The 21,033-nt window shown below is 35.1% G+C and overlaps 1 protein-coding gene across 1 annotated transcript in view; it reads left to right on the forward strand.

Annotated features, from left to right (window-relative positions):
• Positions 1 to 21,033, forward strand: part of MMP16 (matrix metallopeptidase 16) — a 165,509-nt gene that overhangs the window by 99,547 nt on the left and 44,929 nt on the right. Inside the window, exon 4 of the mRNA XM_066179167.1 lies at positions 2,550 to 2,854. Within this exon, the coding sequence (XP_066035264.1) occupies positions 2,550 to 2,854 (305 nt within the window). The remainder of the gene's footprint in view (positions 1 to 2,549; positions 2,855 to 21,033) is intronic.

Genomic DNA, 21,033 nt, shown 5'->3' on the forward strand with positions numbered 1-21,033 from the left:
AGTACAAAATTGCAATCCATTTTTATGCATTTCCCCATTTTACATATAATTGCAGAAGATCCTTCTTTTGTTCTGGTTACTTAAGAACAAAGTGGGGCTTTGACCAATTACTAAGATTCCTCAATATCAAAAAAAAAACCCCAAAAAACCCCAACAAAAACCCAACAAAAACCACCAAGAGTAAAACCCACACAAAACATCAACAACAAAAAAACCCCCAAAGCTGTATATTTCAGATGAACTTTTTCTATATAAATATTTCAGTTTTTCTAGACATGCTCTGTTTCCTATGAGAGCCTGTTGATTCATTTGCCGTATTCCTTCTACATAGCAAATAACAGTGGCTCTAATCCTTCAAAGAGCTCTGCTCCAGGCAATACACGTGCCTTAGGGAGCACACAGCAGGACTGACTAAGAGCACACCTGCCAGCTTTGTAAGGGATATTCTTAGCCTAGCAACAGGGAAGTTTTTGGTTGTGGCAGTATAAGTGTGCCATTGTGATGTGGTTTTGATTTTGTGTCACAAGACAGGTTTCAAAATGCGGTACTTTCTCAGGGGGCACAGATAGTAGTTTATGAACTTGCTAATCAAAACATCTCAAAAACCCCTAAATCTCAAAGGTGGGAGCTTTCAGAGAGGAGTTCTGCAAGGGCTGATTGTTGGTCCAGTGTGTCCAATATTTTTTTAATCACAGAATAAGCAATACAACACTGATCATAAAATTACTAATGAGCAAGTAATTATGAAAGGACATCAGAGAAAGCACTTTAAGTCACATGACATTTACATCATGTAAAGTAAGGTCATGCCTGCAGATCAGAGGACATTTTCTCTCTGACAGCAAGATCAGTACTGCAGTACTTTATCGCTCTGGCAGAGCCAGTTTTAAAAGAACAGTAAAAAAGTGGTTTTAGTTGAATAAATATCACAGAAAATATTCAACAGATGGGAGAAAATGTCTTATAACCAGAGATTTCAACCAAAGAGTTCAAAATTTTACTTTCTTTGATATAACAAAAAAGTAATGACTTTGCAGTGCAGAAATGTCTTTTAAATGTTTTTGTAAGGGGGAAAAATTTGGAAGCTCATGTATGTGATAGAGAAAGGCAGAGCAAGAGCCAATAATACAAGCCAGGCAAATAGTGGAATAGGCAGAAGTATGAATTGATTGGTTAAATCGCCTTTGGAATAAAAGATCAAGGAAAGCAGTGGATTCTCTGCAATGTATTATTTTATAACCTGTGTTGATATCTCTTTGGAACCCATGTCCCAGCTAAAACATTATGGTTTGGTTAGACAGAACTATTAGAATCAATACAATAAAATCTTTTTGAGTGGAAGTCCAAATAGGTAACTTTATGCTTTCTACATGAAGCTATGAACAAAATGCATATATGAAGTAAAATATATAAATATTACACTTGAAAGATTTGTTTCCGTTTATATAAACATAAATACCTTATAATCAAGCACATTTAATGTACAAACAAATCAATCATTTGAGGTTTATTCATGAAAGTATATTTGTTCTCCTTTAATGTGCCTTGCTGTGTAAACTGACAAAAATATTACATGTACTCTAGAACTACACAATTTTTGAAATTTGTGCTGGACATTCAGTCAAATATATGTCAAATGAACAAGGGAAATCTGATTACAGCAGTTTCAGAACAGACACAAACCTAATAAAGTTTTTGCTACCCGTATGAATCAAGTGGAAATAATTGCAGAAAATTGGGTAGGTCTGAAATTGATAATTGACATTCTTTTCTTGTATTCAATAATGAAAATAAAGATTTTTTTTTAAAAGATGATTTCACTATAATTTCCTAACTATGTGTATGTCACTTGAAGAATAGTGCAGACTGAAATTTCTGTTTAAATACATATTCTTGATTTAGCACATAATTGTCTTCTATAAAATGTTTTCTCTGATGGATTTTACAGTTTTATGCAAGATTTACAGATGTAATCAGATCATAAAAGGACATCTTAGCCTGTTCTGAAGTCAAAAGGCTTTGTTTTGGATAAGAAATTTATCCAGTTGCAAATGCAACAAACCTTTGTGAATAGTGGTTGGTGGTCACAGTATGGAGTTCTGCTTTTGTTAATGAACTCACTAATAAGTAAAAGTTTCGTTTAACTAAAAACATTTTTCTTTTGATCAGAAAGGACATGACATTCTTTAGCTGTGATGGATTCTAATTGTGGTCCAGGAGGTAAACAGTCAGTGGTTGATTAATCTGGTTATCCCACTGTTAAATTTTTTTTCATTTTAATGAATTTTTAATCTTCTAAATATAAGATTTTTTTTTGTACTGCTGGGAGTAAGCTAGCTAACATAATAAGTTCTAGCTTAAAGGGCTATAGAGATTGACACCATAATTTTGCACCAGCTTGTTTAAAAATATTCAAAGTATATAATGCCAGACTGGCATGTTTTATTAAAAGCAGTGAGCTTATAATCATTAGAGAAAAATGGTTATTAGAAGTGTAACTTACCACTTCATTAAATTTAATGTATGTTATGTTTCTCTGTTTCTTTCAGCATAAAGAACGTCACTCCAAAAGTAGGTGATGCTGAAACTCGTAAAGCCATTCGCCGTGCCTTCGATGTGTGGCAGAATGTAACTCCTCTAACATTTGAAGAAGTTCCTTATATTGAGTTGGAAAATGGCAAGAGAGATGTGGATATTACTATCATTTTTGCATCAGGTTTTCATGGAGACAGTTCTCCCTTTGATGGGGAGGGAGGATTTTTAGCTCATGCGTATTTTCCTGGCCCAGGAATTGGGGGAGACACTCATTTTGACTCAGATGAGCCGTGGACTTTGGGAAATCCCAATCATGATGGTAAGAGAAGTTTTAATTTTAAACAAAGTAAATAAGTGGCATGAATTTTCAGCTAACAGAACTACTTCCATGTTCCCCCATTGCTCAAGTCACATGGTTTTCTTTCCTCGGTTGACATTACCTTAGAAATATATTCAGTTGATCAGTCTCTTTGAATCCAAGGCAGAAAAGTATCTGTCTGAATGTAATACAGTATGAAAACATGCTTTGCTTGAAAAACATTGAATTCATATTAGGAAACTTCATGATCATCTAAACATTGTACTGGTGAATATTTGCCTAAACTACTTTAGTTTTGCATTTTTTAACCTATCAAACTTATTTAGGTTTAGGGGAAATGTAGAATATTCTTTAGCAGTGATATGAGAGGTTAAGAACTACTCCAGCTATCCACGAATTCTGTGGATACCAGTGTACATAAAACCTAGTCTTCAGTTTGTATCTGTGATGAGGCAGTGGCAGTATTTAAAGGCAAATCTTAAAGATGCCATTCCAAGAGCAGAATTAGTGTTTCACAGAAACTTTTGAATGTCTTTTGTAATTGTTGATGTTAACATGTCGAATTTACTTAAGTAGTGCATCTCCACAGTCAAATACATGACTGCATAGTGCAGTTGATGCTCCTAAAATTTACTAAATAAAGACTAAATATACCCTTTATTCTTCACAACTAAAATCTGGCCATTGCCATTCTCTAAGGTGATGTGACTAAATTACTGCCATTATCTGGGAATGCTAATTTAAAGCTAAGTCTAACTTTTCATCTCCTCTAAACAGTATCAAGGAAGAGATTTTCTGTAGACATATTCTGTGTTTGATGCTGTGACAGGTTTTGTTTCCAAGCAGCTTCAGTTATCATGGTAGATCTTTTTAAGCCAGTTCCATGAAGTTTGAGACATCTCTTCAACAAACAGTGATACGCCAAAGAAGATTCACAGATGCACAAATAGGATGCTTCTGGCATACAAAAAAAATGATAGGGATGACAAGAAGTGCAGAACTGTTGTATTTCAATGTTACACTGAATTTGTGAATGATGAGAGGCTTTATCTAATTAATTTTCTGTCCTCTTCTCACCTGAGATCCTCCAGGTAAAATTCAGAGCTTTTTATGGAGCAGTATCTGTAGCCTGGAGTCTGCAACAAAACCTTAATTTAGCATTTTAGGAGTATAAATATTATGTTGTGACTACTCCATTGGTGCCATTTTTCTGCTGTGCTAGAGTCACTTGAAGCAAGAGCTGAGTATGGCGCTGTGAAAGCCTTCAGTTGTGCAGTGGGTTCAAGACACTTCTTTCTTGTGTAACATGCCCTAGATTCTTACTGGAGCAAAAACTGTGGTATTGCATAGCTCATATTTGCCCTCTTCATACCTTTTGTTCAAAGGAGCACTGGTGGGAGTCCTGTGTTTGTGCAGTTCAGGTACACAGTCAGTCACCTCATTGTGAGGGTGAATGAAGGTGATGTTATGTGTCTGGTTTCTTATTTTGGTTGGAGACCAAAACTGCACATAATGTTCAGTGGTTTTGGAGCTATTGCTTCAAGCACTCAGGCATTTGTACATTGAAGTCAGAATGTAGGTTATTTGGGATAACTCTTTTGGAGTAGTTCCACACCTTGTATGAAAGTGAATGAACTTCTGGCTGTCTCATTCTCCTTTAACTTAAACAATTTTCATAGTGCAAAATAGCACTCATTTCTTTGTATGGCTTTTGAGGTTGAGTTTTGCAGAGCATCTTTCAAAAACTATTGCTTGTATAAATGAATTTTAATATATTTTGGTGAAAAATCAAGGGAAAGTAAATTTGTGCTATCTCTAAATCTGCTTTTATGTATCTTAGAACCTTGAACTTTTATAATAAAAAGGTTTTCTGTCTATACCACCAAGGTTTAAGAATTATCATTGGAATTTTTTCTGCAAATTTAATAACTTATGTACTTTGGTGTCCTCATATATACTTTTTTGATGGACACATATTGCTGATAAAATGGAATATTTGCAGTTTAAAAATGGAAGATTTTTCAAAAATACATGATATTTAGTAAAAATATCTTACCAATGGAAGTTCTCTGAAGATTTTTGGCAGCTTTTAGTTTCATTGTTGAAATGGTGGGAGCCACAGGTCATAGTTGTCCACAGAAAACTCCCCTGTCACTGTAACCCTAGAAACAGCAACATATGTGCATTTCATCTGAAAATGCACTGCACCTATTTGTCTGATGGGTGACTTTTAGCTATCAGGTAAGCCAGGTTTTCCTTTATTGCCTTAGTGGTTAGCTTGTGTTTAGGAATCCTGGAGGATCATGCAGGTTTTGGGATTTTTTGATGTTGTTTGGGTTTTTTTGTTTTGTTTTGGATTTTTGTGGTTTTTTGTTGTTGTTGTTTTCTTGCTTGTGGGGCGTTTGTTTGTTTTTTGTTTTGTTTGTTTTGTTTTCATTGTTGTTTTGTTTTGGGGGTTTTTTGGTTTTGGGTTTTTGGTTTATTTTTGTGCCTGGGAAAAATTTCCAGGGGGAAAAAGAAGACAAGCATGCCATTTGGGATTGACAGGAAAGAAAGATTTACAGCTCTCTTAGGCTTCCTATTATTTTGAGCTGAGTCTCAGAACACTGAAAAGCAGAAAGTTGAAAAATATATCTGTGATCTTAGCTATGAGTCATTTTTCCCAGGCGAGTGTCAATTTTAAGATTCGTTGCTCCAATAGTCCAATAGTAACCTTCTTGTAGCATTATTTGAAATCCAGTAGAATGGGGAAAAGATTTGATGATTTTTCTTTTATTTTTAAACTAACTCTCACCCTAAGGGGCTGATTTTCTCCGATTCCCATTTCAGTATCCCAGAGAGATTCAAAAACACAGAGCAACTTGTTTCCTTAGCAGCAAGAATGCAACAATAAGGTCCTTTTGAAACGTCCTAGCTTCATTCTTCACCTTGTACTGTTCTAATGAAAACAGTTTGTATGCCATCTACCTCAGAAAAGACAGGCAAATTAATAAAATGCTTTCATAAACTGTTGTCCTTTTAAAAGTAATTTTCATTTCAAATAAGGAATCATATACAAAATCAGTATTCTGAGTATAGTTAATTACAACAGCAATTTATTCTGACTACTTAATTGCAGTGTCTTCATACTTCAATTTTTGGTTGATTTGGTGGGGTTTTTCTCTTATGTTTGGTCGATTTTCTTGTATTTTTCTTTGGTTTAATAATACTCTAGACTCCAAGGACAGTTGCAATAGAAATACATCATCGGCACGGAACACTGCTGCTTTCCTTTGTTCTCACTTCAATGGTATGTTATCTTATCAATCATGTTCCGTGAAGAGATGTGCTTTGACTCCTCCCTCATCCTGAAGAGTGAATGAGGCTTTTGTTGGAGTAAAGACTAATAGGCCCGTTGCTCAGGAAAAAACCTTCTGTCATACAGTTTTACATTTGCAGGCTTTCCACAAGGATATATTTCTTTGCTTTCATAATACCCTGTAAGCAGAGTACAGCTAGTACCTCAACTCCAGCTGAACTGTGGAGGTCTTTTCTCTGTATTTCCATCCCTGGTGCTGCAGGTGATCCTAGAAATATTGCCAGAAAGAAGGACAATAGACTTAGCATCACAGTAAAGCAGTGGAAAGAAGGACAGAATTTCTTTTGCCAGGGAATGAAAGAGATACTGGAGGATAAAATATGATGCACTCTTTTTTTTTTTTTTTTTTTTTTTTTTTTTTTTTTTTTTTTTTTTTTAATAAGAAAAGGGAATGCTATTTTTTCAATACTTTATACAAAGTGTGCATACTGGACTGTAGTCTTCCTTCAGTCAGCTCTCATCTTCTAGTTTCCCGTTGAGCACAACTACTTTTCAAGTTCCCGTGGGAGTAGGCAGTTTCACTTACAGTAGACTCCATTTCCTTTATGGTCTGCCTATCTAGACTTCAGGTGAGATAAGAGCCTTAGTTTTTTAAATTATTTGGAACAGGATGTTTTCTTCATGCACCTTACAAAGTATCTTGTGCTCCTCGGCCGTCTCAATTAAAACTCAGGTTATTCTGGTAGTGCTTGGCAAATACAGCAGAAAAAGAAACACTGTGCAGGAAGAGCAAATCAAAATGGATAGGATTTTACAGGAAAATATATGTACAGGAAAAATGTGTACAATATGTAACATAAGATGTAAAAAAAAGAAAAAGAATAAACAGGAGATGGAAATCATGTTGCATAAGTAGATATCTGAAAAATTAACGCTTATTAAGAAAAATTTTAAAGCCTTATTTTTTTGAACTTAAGAACTATAAAAAAACCCAAAAAGTGAAGAAAAAAAAAGAAGGAGGAAGACATATTAATATACCAGTCTTAAGACTAGGAAAAAATTTCCTTGTTCCCATGACTCCAATCCATTTAGGTGATATATATACCCTTACTGTTTTTAAATTAAAAATTTATGGACAATGAATGATGTATCTAGATCCAGAAAAGGACAATGACTTCTTCCTAGGAGTGGCAGTACTTTGCAGATACTGTACTGTCAAAACCCTCAACAAAAATCTTTTTCAAAGTATTTTCTTCAATGGCAATATTTCAAATGATGAAATTCAAAGTCACTGCCAGGGAGCACCTGGGATAGATACTGTCTCTGTAAATTTTCTAGCAGCTTGAAGAAAAATCCTATCTTATGTCCTGTCTTTCTGTACCAAAAATGAAAGGGGCATCTTATTAACCTTAGTGCACTGGTTTATCAAAATTGATTTCACATCTGTCTGTCTACATGTACTTAAGTGAGTTCAAACCTTTTTTAAAGCAGTTTTTTTGGGGTTTTTTTGTTTTTGTTTTTTTTCTCCCGGGAAGTTACTGAATGCATCTAAACCTATTTAAAGGAGTGTTAAACCAGTTTAAATTGAGAATGCACTACTTTTAACTAGATTAATTTAAGATTGACCTACTTGCACAAGTGCAGCTTTTAAAAAAAGGGCAAGATTTAGAAGAAGTGCTTGGGGAAAACAGGGATTTCTTGGGAGCTTAGTTTTCAAGCACATTAGACATGATATGTAATGTACCAATTACTGGATAAAATGTGAGCACTGAACTGTAACTTCCAGCAGCAGAAAATATTTGGCAAAAACTAAGTGTAGATAAACACAGTAGATCAGTAGTGTTAATTTGATACTGTTATCTTCATATCAGCAAGAGAAATAGAAGTCAAACTAAAATGAATTCTTTTTTACCTCTTTAGCAAATTTACCAAGGTATATAGTGTACCATACTGAAATTCTGCAGAAAATAGTTCTTCCATCAAAGAACATATTATAAATAATAACAAGGGGGACTCTCTTACAGAAATAATAGATGGTTTTAGTGTACAGGGACATGTAAGGAGAATATTACTGCAGAGTACTTACATACATGTAGGATATTTGTAACTTGTGTATACATAAAGCTCTGTCTTTGGGAAAACAAAAAATCCATAATTCAGTTTTGTTTATGCTTTTGTTAACTCTCCAGCATTCCAAAATTATTCAAGTTTGCAGGCAATAACAAGAAAACAAGCAAAGAAACCTGTCACTTTGCACCATGCTGTTTGTAGGTTGCCAAGTAAAAGGTTCTTGGACCTGATGCAAATACAGTGTCTTGTGTAATGTACTTGGACTCCAGTTAGTGTGTGGATTCTGCTGCGGGCACTGTGCTGGCAGCCAAGAAAAATTTATGAAAATCCTGATCTCTGAGCTGCATAGATCAACGTGTAGTAAATTTCTTTTGGCTGCCAGCGTGGTTGACACAGTGCAGGAGATATATGCTGCTGGAAATGTGAACGAGTGGAGTTGTGAAAACCGTCTCCTAAGGGAGCTCTGTGTCTTGAACAGTGTTCATGCTGTGGCTTGGTGTAAAGGAAGCCAAGCATTTCAGATCAAAGGAAGCTCTGTATTACAGTGTTAGCATGGCTTTAATTTAATAAAGCATAGTGCTCTTAATTGATTATGTGTGTTTTTTAATAAGCAATTATCAACATCAAATTTGATCTGTAACCAAGCAGTGTGACCTTCCAGTTTTCACATGCTTATTTTCTAGTTCTGCACCAGGATAATTATGTAAAAGATTAATATGTTATTTGAATTTTTATTTTATAGTACTTGTGTATGTGCTTGTAAACAGAGAATCGCAGTAGCGGGTTCAGATCAAAGGTTATCTTACAAAATATCTTATCTCCAGTAATATCTATTAACAGATACCTAAAGAAGAGAATAAGAGCGCGGTAAACATATGGCAGTAAAACCCCAGCATATTCCTTTTTAGCTTCCAGTAATCTGTGGCTCATTGAATTTCTGAGGCAGAGGCCATATTTTTGTGTTTAGTAGCCTATGAGGGATTTCCTTTCATTAATCAGTGTAATCTCTTTTTGAACTCAAGTAAGCATTTGGTATCCAAAACATCCTCTGACAATATGTCCTATAGTTTAAGCAGATGTGAAATACTATTTCTTTCTGATTTTTTTTTAGACAGATGGATGCTTGTACTGTAAGGAAGTAATTTTCTAATAATTTTGTCTATTCCATTCAAATTTTATGGGCCTCTGTCATATCTTGTTTGCAGGGTAAAGAGACTGAGACTGTTGAATTGCAGCCTTGTTTATATATAATTATAAGGTTAAGGAAGTACAACTTCCATTTTAAGATGAAACTATTTGAGTGCAGAATGAGAGAATTAGCAGTTTTATATAAGATGACAAAACCCAACTACTGCATTTATAATATTACACAATGATGGAGATGCCAGGATAATATTTCAAAGAGCTTTGCAAGTTGCAGGCATATTGAATAACGATTGATTCTTTCAATTTCATCATTTTCCCTGAAATCCAATTTAATTCAAGTATCAATTAACACAAATAATGCTTTCTGTCACTAAACCACAACATTTTCAGTATTTAATAAGAAACTAGTCTTTCCCTTTTCAGTAAGTACATTTTGTGCTGGAAGGTAGAACATCCTCTGTCCTCAAACTTTCCAAACCTTCCTGGATTATACTTGCTGATGTCTACCTGTCCCATATCCAGTCACTCCAATATCATACCTAAAATCTTAACTCTCAGATATCCAGTGTCTGGTGCATAAATTGTATCCTTAAAAATATTATCATGGTATGCAAAGGTGCACTGGAGAACAGAAAGATCCTTTTCAGCTATCGAAGAGATGGGAAATGATCAAAAAAATCATAAATAGCCCTGGCTGCTTGTAAGGTCTGAGTCACTGGACACAGAGCTGTGCAGGTAGAAGAGGATCTGTCTGCCGGACCCCATCTACTGTCTGGAAGCCAGATGATGGAAAATGTTAACTGTTGGCAAAGTACTGACCTCAGTTTTATAATTTTTGGGGAGGATTTTGCTTTCATGGAACACCCTTTTGGCTTTGAGGAAAGCACTTCATTTGCATATTGTTAAAAGGGAAATCTGTTTAAAACTGGCAGTCAGTGAAAGTAGTCGTGTGGATGAATCCAGCCCCATGTTCTAGATGTGTGTTTGACCAGATGCTTTTAATACATCCCAGGGGCTCTCAGTGTGTAATATCTCCCTCTCAGCTTCCTTCTTGGCCCAGCATTTCTATATGCCCTGTTATGCGAAGTGAAAGAGAGGCTGAGGAATATGGTAAGAGAATTGACTTTGTGATATTCTTAATTAAAGCAGATTAGGGATTGTAGACTAAGATGCACATCTTACATCATGCTTTTCATGTCTATAGAAGCAAGGTGATATTTAAAGTGTAACTCATGTCCTGATTCAGGTTGCAAACCAAAAAGGCAGCACAGCTCGAGCCACCAAATTGCATACTGCCTCCATCGTGGTGTAGGTAAACACAGATCATTGCAATCCTTTGTGGAGTAGTTAGGGAAGTTGCAAACTCAGCTATCCATTCCAACTGCAACTGGAGGTTATTTCCCACACACCAGGGCCAGCAGAACTTGCTTGCTTGCATTTGCCATCTGCCTCAGTCTGCGATCAGCCAGCCTATCTTAAACTGCTAATGAAAAGTGTTAAAGCAGATCTGGCTGACTTCGCATGGAAATAAATGAGGAAAGTTCACATTGTCTGTTACATCGACTTTGCTGCCAAGGAAACATCTAGCTGAAAGGCAGCATGGGTCCTTGCAGACAATTTTGGCAGCATTTGCACCTACAATCACTGAAAAAAAATCCTGCCTTTTTTTTTTTCAAAGATATTGTCTCAAACAACTGTTTATGCAACAATGAAGTCAAGTTTATCTACCAAAATGGATACTTTTAATCACACCCTCATATTAGTATACTAAGAGAACAGAGTTTACATGGGGAAATTTAGTTGAAAAATGTGAAATTTACTGGAAAAATGTTTGTTGAAGTGATTAAGTTGAAACTTAACAGTGTTGGAGTTTTTGGCTTCATTTTTTCTTATTGTCTTTCTCATTTCCCCCCTCCAATATATGAGAAAAGAGCATTGGAAAGCCATTTTAGTTCAGACAAATAGGTTTGTTTTTTTTTTAAATTAATCCGAACATAAAATCTGGGCCAGCCTCTTCATGATTGTTTTTATGACCCCACATCATCTCACATACAAAAAAAAACCCTTAACACTACATATACAACAAACAGACAAACAAACAAACAAACAGATACCCCTACCTTAATCTTTCCTTATTTTAGGAAGAAGCTTAGCAGATTTTGAGTACTAGATCTGAGAGAGCTTCAAATAATTCTAACATGTTTCGGAAAGTTTTAGAGAATGGGGAAAAAAGGAAAAAAAAATACTTATTCCAGTGCTTTTTATTCTTATCCTCTATGCATTTTATAAGTGTTTACCATCAACTTACCAAAAGGCAGTATTTTCTTAAAATGTATGATACAAACTAATAGTATTGCTAATAATAGAGGAACTGCCTTATGAGCTATGAGATTTCACACCAGAGATTGAATTTTAGGTTCTTGAAAGATTATTTGCTATGGTGAGCTTGTGAAAAGCCATATCTCAAACATGTAGAGTTAAAAAAAAATTAAAAAAAATAGAAAATTATTTTTATTATTACTTATTTAAAAAGCAGTAATTAAATTATGACTTATTAAATAAGTCAAAAACTGTTTAATTTTTTAAAAAAGTTTCAAAAACCAGCTAATGAATGAATGCTTGAAATTATTTTCCTTTTCAGTTTGGTCTCCTAGTAGCAGTAATTTAGGAAAGAGGCATTAGCCTTGAACCAAAGATTCTCTCTTTAGACAGAAAGTGACATTTCATTCATTTAAAGCAGGCATCAGGCTTAGCATTCCAACTCTCATGTGATCCAGGGTTCCTCAAGTCTCTATCTGTTGCTAGGGCCACTTAATGGACACCTTTTCTTCAAGATAGCAAATTTAGGAAATACCAAAGATGCTCTGTAGAATATTGTTACTGCATTGCCATGTCATTTCCCCTGCCTTTTTAGGGGCAAACAGAATCTGAAAAATCATGTTGCCAATTAATATGGATGTTGTCATGGTTTCCTGAGAGAACGAGACAAGAATTTTACAGTAATTACATATTTAATTACATATTTATTTATTTATTTAGCAGAAATGTAATGGATATTGAAAAAGTAGAAAGATGTAGATAACCCTAAAATATAAGATAATACTATATCTGAATTTTAAGAATAGAATAAAATTAACTAATGAAAGATTTTCTACAATATTAGCATTCTCAAGTCTATAATTTGTGCTTTTCCTGACAATTTTTCACTTCAAGATGCCCAAACTATATGTTCTTGAGACCACAATGGTTTTAATCTATATTTTGGCTTCTTCCTAACTGTTTGTGTTCCAAAAAGTGTTAAACAGGTAACACCAATAGCTGGAAACATATACAGCTAAAACTTTAGGTTGTGAAAAAATATGAAACCAGAATAAAAATAATAAAAGATAAGTTAAAAGAACAACATTTTTTGTGCAAATTTTTGTTTGGTTGTTGTTTTTTGGGGGCTTTTTAAGGTTTAAGTCTCTCCTTCAAGTCAGCCTATGATAAGTACTTCCTGGATTTGTACATATATCACTTAAGTCCATATCCTGTACTTCTATAATTAATGTCTTGCCAGTGACTTAAAAGAAAAGACCTAAGTCAAAAGCCAGAAGACTTGAGGGTGTGGAATTAATCTGACCATATGTTGATGTTTATATCTGAGTTAATCTCATGGAGTCCCTTTAGAGTTATAGGAGAGATATATTGCCTTCCTGGGTAAGGTTTGTTGCATCCTGATGTAGGTGTTTAAAACAAACTCGATTAATTGTGTTCTGAAATACCTGTTTCTCATCTCTTGCTATGAGAGGTGCAGGTAGAGACGTTTGTGTTACAATGTTGAGTAGCTAGATGACTTCCACTAGTGATGTTGCATCGTGCCATTTCAGATTAGTGGAGAACTGTAGTGATAAGAACTTCAAAACAGCAGCACCATTGGGGTCAAAAGAAATCTGTCTCAGCCGCAGAGATGAGTGTTTCGGGAGCAGTTCAGTGTAGCAGTCAGAAAGGGCAGCTGCAGGCTGCCCCTTGGCATGGCAACACAAACACTCAGTCTGAATATCGTCATTCACGAGTGGGTTGCACCTCTGAAATTTTGAATGCATAGTTGGTAGTATGGTAATATGTAAAAATACTTTTAGTTTCCCATTTCTAAGAATCATACAGAGCACATTTCTTGTGATGCAGTTTAGAAATTGATTACAATGTCAGTATGAGGAAATGGGAAGATCACTGAGTATTCAGGATGCTGAAGATCCAGTAGTGACATGGAATTAATGTTATTAGCTGTGCTCCAGCTAGCAGTGCTAACAGAAGCAGCAAAAGAAGTAGGGCCTGAGTTTCAGGAAGGGTTAACAACTAAAATACACATATAATCAACAGTCACTCCTGGCTGTTTTTTGTATTTAATGATCACTTGTGACACTGGCAGGGCTGGCCATAGTGGCTTGCAGATACGCAGAGATGTGGTCCCAATTTTCCTGAGCGTGGAATGCAGCACAGCAACTGGGGAAGATTGTGGCCCCAGTGGCTCTGTGTTCAGATCTCTGCTTTCCCATTGGGAAGCTCTGGTCTGAGAGCCATCAAACATGGAACCTCTAGCATTGTCCCTTCTTCCTGCTGGGGCCAACTGCTGTTGCCCCAGGCTGGGGTTCTGCTGAGCTCCTAATTCAGAGAAGAGGAAGTGCTAGGATTGACTTCTACGCTGGCATTCTCATGTCCAAGCTCTGCTGAAATTTGCCAGGGGCAACGAACTTCTGCCTTCATCTTCCTTTTTAAGAAAATTCTTTCATAGTCTTCCTTCTGCTGGGAGGCCCAGGAGTATGGCTTGGCTGCCTGACATCTGTCCCCTCCAGCACCCTTTGCTCTGCCCTCTGCAATCTGTCATAGTGGAGGCTGCCCCTCCACGGCAGGCTCATTCATCTCCATGCCAGCAAGTGTCAAGAGTCACCAGTGCAAACTGGCCATATTCCCCAAGTTCTAGAGAGGCTTACAGTGGTCCCTCTAGCTAGGGGAGCATACAGCTGTATGAATATAGAATCTTAGGATCTTAGCAGCAGATTCTCCTATAGATCAGAGCATTTTGTGTGAGTAAATTTTAACAAAGTAAGACCTAAGTAGCAGATTTGTCTTTCTGTCACTTTCTCTGTATACACGATCCCCAGTTTGAAGTTGCCTCAATTTAAAATATGGTGCACACTTGGATCAGGTTTCCCTTTGAAGTCTGCAGACTTCTTAGAAAACTTGTCTTCTTTTCAGATCAGAGAACTTTTAATGATTTTTTTTTCTTCTAATCACTTTGCCAATTAGGATTCAAAATTCCCATTTCTTTTTATCACCAGTTTAATGAAAAAGACCCAAACTATGGACAAATGCATTTTGAATCCATCTTGATCCATCCATTTTTTTTCTTAATATGAACTAAAAAAAGCAAAGTAACAGTGAATTGAACTGTTCATATAAATACTTTATGTATATATACACACCACTATGTCATTTTTTAAAAACTCTGAAAGTCCTGTGTCTGTGTTAAGATACAATGGTACGCTAATAATAATAATAATAACAACCTGGCTTTGGTGGGTTTCATGTGAGCTAATTTAGAGGGTATTACAATTACTCTCATTAGTGTTCTGGTACAGGGTAAAAAAATTATCAAACAAAAATTTAGCCAACATAAGATTTACACATAAATTAACTTCTATGTGCATTCTATTGTGGGGATTTCAGTGATCTCTAGGACTCTCTCAGATTTCTAAAATGGGGTGAGATGCTAGAACAGGTTGCCCAGAAAAACTGTGGATGCCCCATCCCTGGAAGTGTTTAAGGCCAGGCTGAGTGGGGCTCTGAGCAAGCTGATCTAGTGGAAGATGTCACTGTCCATGTCAGAAGGGTTGGAGTTAAATGATCTTCAAAATCCCTTTCAACCTAAACCATTCTATGCTTCTGTGATTTCTTCCCCATGACAGATTACATCTATTGTGAATATTTGCAGTATGACTTTGGCCTTCCTCCTAACATTTAGAAATATTTCTTCATAGGAGGACACTCAGAACTTAGGGGTAAATGAATAAAAATAAAAGAAACCACCATGTTAACAAACCTGCACTTTAACTGAGTGTCTTAGAGGCAAACCATAGATTTTTTTTCTTTTTTTTGTCAAAACAAGGGTTCAATTTTAGTACAGCCTCATGCACAATGAAGGTTTTCTTGCATTTATTTTCACTCAAAGTGAGAATATACATATTTCACTTTGGTGAGGTAGAAAGATGTGCAATCCCTTCACATGAATGACCCACAGGGACCAGACCATGGAGGATAGCTGAGAACTGTGTGATACGTGATCATGTACATATCCAAATCTTCAATCCCAGCCTATGTTCATTTTCACAGCCTTCAGAAAGCAGTTTTAAGTCCTTCTCTAGCTTATTTTTCCCACTAAAAAATTAAAAACAGAAACAAAGAAAAGACAGGAAAGAGTATAAATAGGTAAGACTGTACAGTATTTGCAGCATTTGGAATATGAAGACCTTTTCTAGCAAAATGCAAAATTCCATTAAAATTCAAATATATTTAAGATAGTTATTGTCTAAAGACAACCATGAAAACACCCAAAATATTTTTTTTTCATTAATAATCAATATAGCTTTATTACTAGTAGAATTAAAATGGCATTTGAGAGTAAAGCATAAATTCAGTAGTGGACCTGAATGATTAAGAAGTTGACCCAAGGAGATAGAGATTCAACATAAATTTTGTAGGAGTTTGTTTAGTTTGCTAGGTTTCCTGTCACAGCTGGGTTTTCTGAAAGCATGAAATAAAGCCATGAGCATTATATTTTCAGAAGGAACACATACCATCACACTGAAGCAAGCTATCATATCTTCTCTACCTCCCCTAGGATCATCTCTAGCTGCTTCACTTGTCTCTCTTTGGGGAAGTTGGTGTTGATTCACTAGTCAGAATGGTTTGCAAATTTTTTCAGTACTAGTGATTGAAACTGTGAGAAAAAATGGAAATATTCTTCTATCTGTGCTTTTTATAGAACGAAATTTAAGTATACGTTAAGTAATTAATTCCACCCATTTCAAGCAATTTACTAAAAGTTGTAGAATGTGGTTGGTAACAGATCTAAGTAGTAAGAAATTCTTGTGTTTTGTATGTCTTTGCCTTCTAAAGTACAGGCTGAAATGTGTTATAAAAGCAAGTGGGCTCTTGACTTCTTCTAAATTATGCCCAAAATATACAGAAACTGTAAAGCACTGCCAGGATGGACTCAGGCCGCTAAACTCAAATGTTCTCATCATATCTTACCAATGATCTGAGTCACCTGAAGACAGCCATGCTCTGTGGTAATGTGCCTTTCTCAAATTTCAATCAAGCAATTTTAAATTTCACACTAATCTTTTAATCTTTTTGAAATAGAATAGTTTATCAAAAATATACACATATAGATTAAGGTATTCTAAATTATAGACAGTGTGGTTAGAACAGACTTTGCATATAACAAACTGTCTGTACCTCCTGTTCTGTCTGCATATATATATATATATGTATGTACACACATAGATATATATATCTCACTAAGACTACTGGAAAGGAATTTATTATACGTTTTATGTATTAATAGAGTGAAAGAAGACAATGTCACTGTAATTCGTCACAATGAAAAAGCCTAAATATATAGATATGTTGTTGAAAAATGATTGTTTAAAATACAGTCTGTAGAAAATAGATACGCTAAGTTCATAAGAAAACAGATATGATATATATTTTTATATAAAATGACAAAACATTAGTTTTGTTCTTCATTTTTCAAAGGTACTCCATCCATCTTTTAGCAAAACTCTCCTTCCAAAATAAACGCCAGGCTACCAAATTTTAGTGCCAATGGCAGAAGTCTGAGATAATGTCAAGAACTATATATGATTTCTTAGATTGGAAAATGTAGCACCTTTATTTGGGTAAGACTATTCCTATGACTTATATTTAGGTCCATGTGTACTCTCACTATAGCATATATATACGTATATGGTGCTTATGTAAGTGCATCCATAATGTATGTGCTCAGTTCTGCTGTATTGTAATAAGGCCAAAGAGAGAAAGAATCTTCTTTTATGACTGTCTGTTGAAATAGCATCTTCAAAATTCTGTTCTGTTTGGAAAAGATAATAATAACAAAGATTTTTTAAATTTTATTTTTACCTTTATTTAACCTTTTTTTTTTTCTTTTTGTATGCTCTGTAGAGTAGGACTCTTACTCTACAGTTTGTAGCATTTCAGCTGATTGGATGCGTCAGGTGGTACAAATAAACAGAATAATTAAAATGCAAATTCTGCATACATTGAGTAGAAGGCAATGGGTATTTTGTGTATGTGTAATATTTCTGATTAATTGTAAGTTTGCCTTTGAGATACTATCTTGTGGGTAATAGGACTATAATAGAAGTCTTGTGCAGATTTAAATTTCATTTTGATATTAATTTAATTAGAAAATATCTGCATCATGAAAAATGAAGTAAAATAGTCTATGGAAGAAAGAGTATATGTCTATTTATAAAACATCTTTGTATTTTTACAGTTTGTAATTTGAAATTCAGTTTCTAGAGTTTCTTTTTTTTCCTTGGAATGGAAAAGTCTTCAAAACTGAGGTCATATGTTAAGCCATTAAGTTCTTGCTTTTATAAATTGAACTCACATACCATTTAAGATGGAAATTAATATCTTCAGAACTAGGTTTTCTTAATGTCTTGCTGTGGACAAACATATTAGCTTTGTTTATCTGTACATGTGAAAAATAGTGTATATATTGGCTACAGGGAAAGACTTCCTCATACAGCATACTCCACAATGCTGGCTGTTGAATATTTGATATATTAATACATATTTATATTCTGGAGTTTGGGCAGTGTTTGTAAAGTCAGGCAGATTTAGTGCCTAAAATAGTTTATAGCCTCAGAGAAAAGTGCCAGTATAAAAATAATAATTTTACCTTAGTTCTTTACACACAGTATCTTTTTTTTCTTCCCTTGTGAAATCAAACTTGAGATAAAATAAGAAAATCAATAACAAACTTTTGGAGCTTACAGCCATTCTATTTCAAATCTCCATGCTAATAGGGAACACAAGAACAGAGACACACTAGTGTTTGACTTGTGAATTTATTTTCCAATATTGTTCTTCAACTCAGTGGATATATAATAAGATGTAACTGAGACTATGACAATGAGTATTCACCATTTTATATCCTTCAGTGGCAAATTTGCTTTAAAAATCATCGTAATCGTGCGCATTTTAACTCTTTTCCGACTTTTTAAAGTTTGTGATGGTGCTCATTTTGCCATGTGGACTGAAATATGTCCTACTTGGATAAGGTATACTGAAATATAGAATGATTTGGGGCTCTCTCCTTCAGTGGTGCCAACTGAAAATGTAAAAACTCCCCAATATCGAAAGGATTACAATCAAAGGTTTATAATTACAAAGGTAGCCTGAGCATATACGAATGTTCACTTGTTTTTACACTTCTTCAACTTACTCTGAGCACTGACCAAAGAATTGAAGGTATGCTACCATTAACCTTGCAGTCACGAATACACATCTGTGCAGCCTTGAGGAAAAGAGCAAGACTTACAGAAGTTTGTCCTTCTGGACTCTCAGGAGCTTTTTACAGTAACTTTGAGGTACTCAGGGCAAGTCTGCTCCCTAAAGCAAAGAGGAACAGAATAATTGTTGCCTAATTAGAGAAACCTAATTGTATGCAAAGAAAAAATGATGGAAACTAAGATAGTAATAAGGCCCTACCTGTACTGGACTCAGACAGATGATCTTGGGCTGGTTTAACCTGAGTTTCAGTTGCACTAAGTTATTTGGGTCAGTTTAAATTCAGGATGCCCTGGAGACAATCATGACTCTTGATGGAAATTGTTATGAATAATGGGGCTATTTGGCTACAAGTAGAAAATATGTTCCCTGTTAAATCATTGTCACCCCAGGCAAGAATATTATTCTCCCAGCTCTTTCCTGTGACCTTCTCCCTTCCCCCTTATTCCTTTGCTGAAGGGCTGCTCTGCCTTTGCACACTTAATGGGTCCCCTGATGGCTACAAGTTGCATTGCATGAGGTGGAAATGAAGACTAAATCCAGAGGGGCAGTCAAACACTGAGTAATGTTTGTGGGTTTTTGGTTGGTTGGTTGGTTGGTTGTTTTGTTTTTTCTCTTCACATTATCTCCCCTGTCCAAAAGACAACAGGAGAAACATCCAGCCCCTGCATAATATCTATTGTCTGACACGGTCCCACTGTTACTTAGTACAACTTTAGAAGTGCTCTACCATGTGCTCATTATCTGTGATTCTGGAAGGAAGATGTGCCAGTAGCTGAAAGTGGGTTTTATTTATTTATTTCCCTGCTACTATGTATTTCACATCTTTCACGTCTACATAGAACAAAATGTAGAAATTGTTGGAAATCTGTAAGGGGACTCAATAAGGGCTGAGAACCAAAGGATGTATTGATTTTTCATGTATTGTGTATCTGGCACAAATAGAAGTAGTAGAGTCTCCCAAGACTGTTGATTAACTGTGGTTCCTTTAAATTTTGGAAATTAAAACTAGTTAACTTCCTAGACTTCCTGCCTCAAACTATAGAGGTAAAACAGGTAAACAACTGTTTCATTGACTGACAGTAACAAACTTGATGATAGTGGTTAAATAAATACTCTTAATTCAAAACTGTTTGAAAATAATTCAGTAAATAATAAGGCCAAGTTGTTAGTGCATTTTTTTTAATATAAAACTTAGTTAATATTCTTAATTATGATGTAGGAAGCATGGGTATAGGAGGGAAATCTGCTTTCAGAAGGTCTGAAAAGAAAAATAAAGTTGCTTATTAAATATTCAAGTTTATACCAGGGAAAGAAATTTTGCATTCTAATAAACCTAGTTTAGAACTTTGACAAAACTCAGAAAAGAACTGAAAAATAATGTGAGACTTTTCATCATAGTATGAAAGCTGTAGTACAGTAACATGCTTTTCTTTTCTGTCTCTCCATCTTAAACCCATGATAATTTAAAATTACATTAATTATTCCATTATAAGTGCTGAAATAAAACCTTTACAAAGGTCTTTCTGTGCATCAGTTCTTATGCTGATGTTAGCTACGGAAGCTGTAGATTATTCATATGAGATGATGTCAAGATCAGCTTTGTCTGCATATAGAAGGTCAGATTCAGATATCAAGATCGTTTGTCACCAGGACAGTTAGGCTTATCAGACCTAGTGAAACAGCACATTGAAATTCTGCTTTACTATAAAAAGAGCTGTGTCTAAGAAAAATATTGTCATAAAACATTTCATCTGGAAACCATATAACTATAAATGACAGGAAAAACTTCTCATTTCTAAAAGTGCATTATGTCACATTAATTTTTGAAAGATGTGATTTTTTGCACCGTTATATTGAATAAAAGATCAAGAACATTTAGTTGTCATATTTTCAAATTAAGAATCAGAAGTTATGAGAAGACTGCATGAACTAAGAATATAGTTTTACTTGTGTCTGTTTTCATGATTTCATTCAAACATTTATTTTGCAGACATACATCATGAAGGCATCTAGTGTTTTCTCTTTCATATGCACTTTGGATAAAGCTTTATTGTATCAATGAGAGGAAATGTTTGAGAAA

Source organism: Chamaea fasciata, unplaced genomic scaffold (genome assembly GCF_029207755.1).
Source record: "Chamaea fasciata isolate MVZ Bird 193981 ecotype frontalis unplaced genomic scaffold, bChaFas1.0.hap1 SCAF_1, whole genome shotgun sequence".
Taxonomy (NCBI): Eukaryota; Metazoa; Chordata; class Aves; order Passeriformes; family Sylviidae; genus Chamaea; species Chamaea fasciata.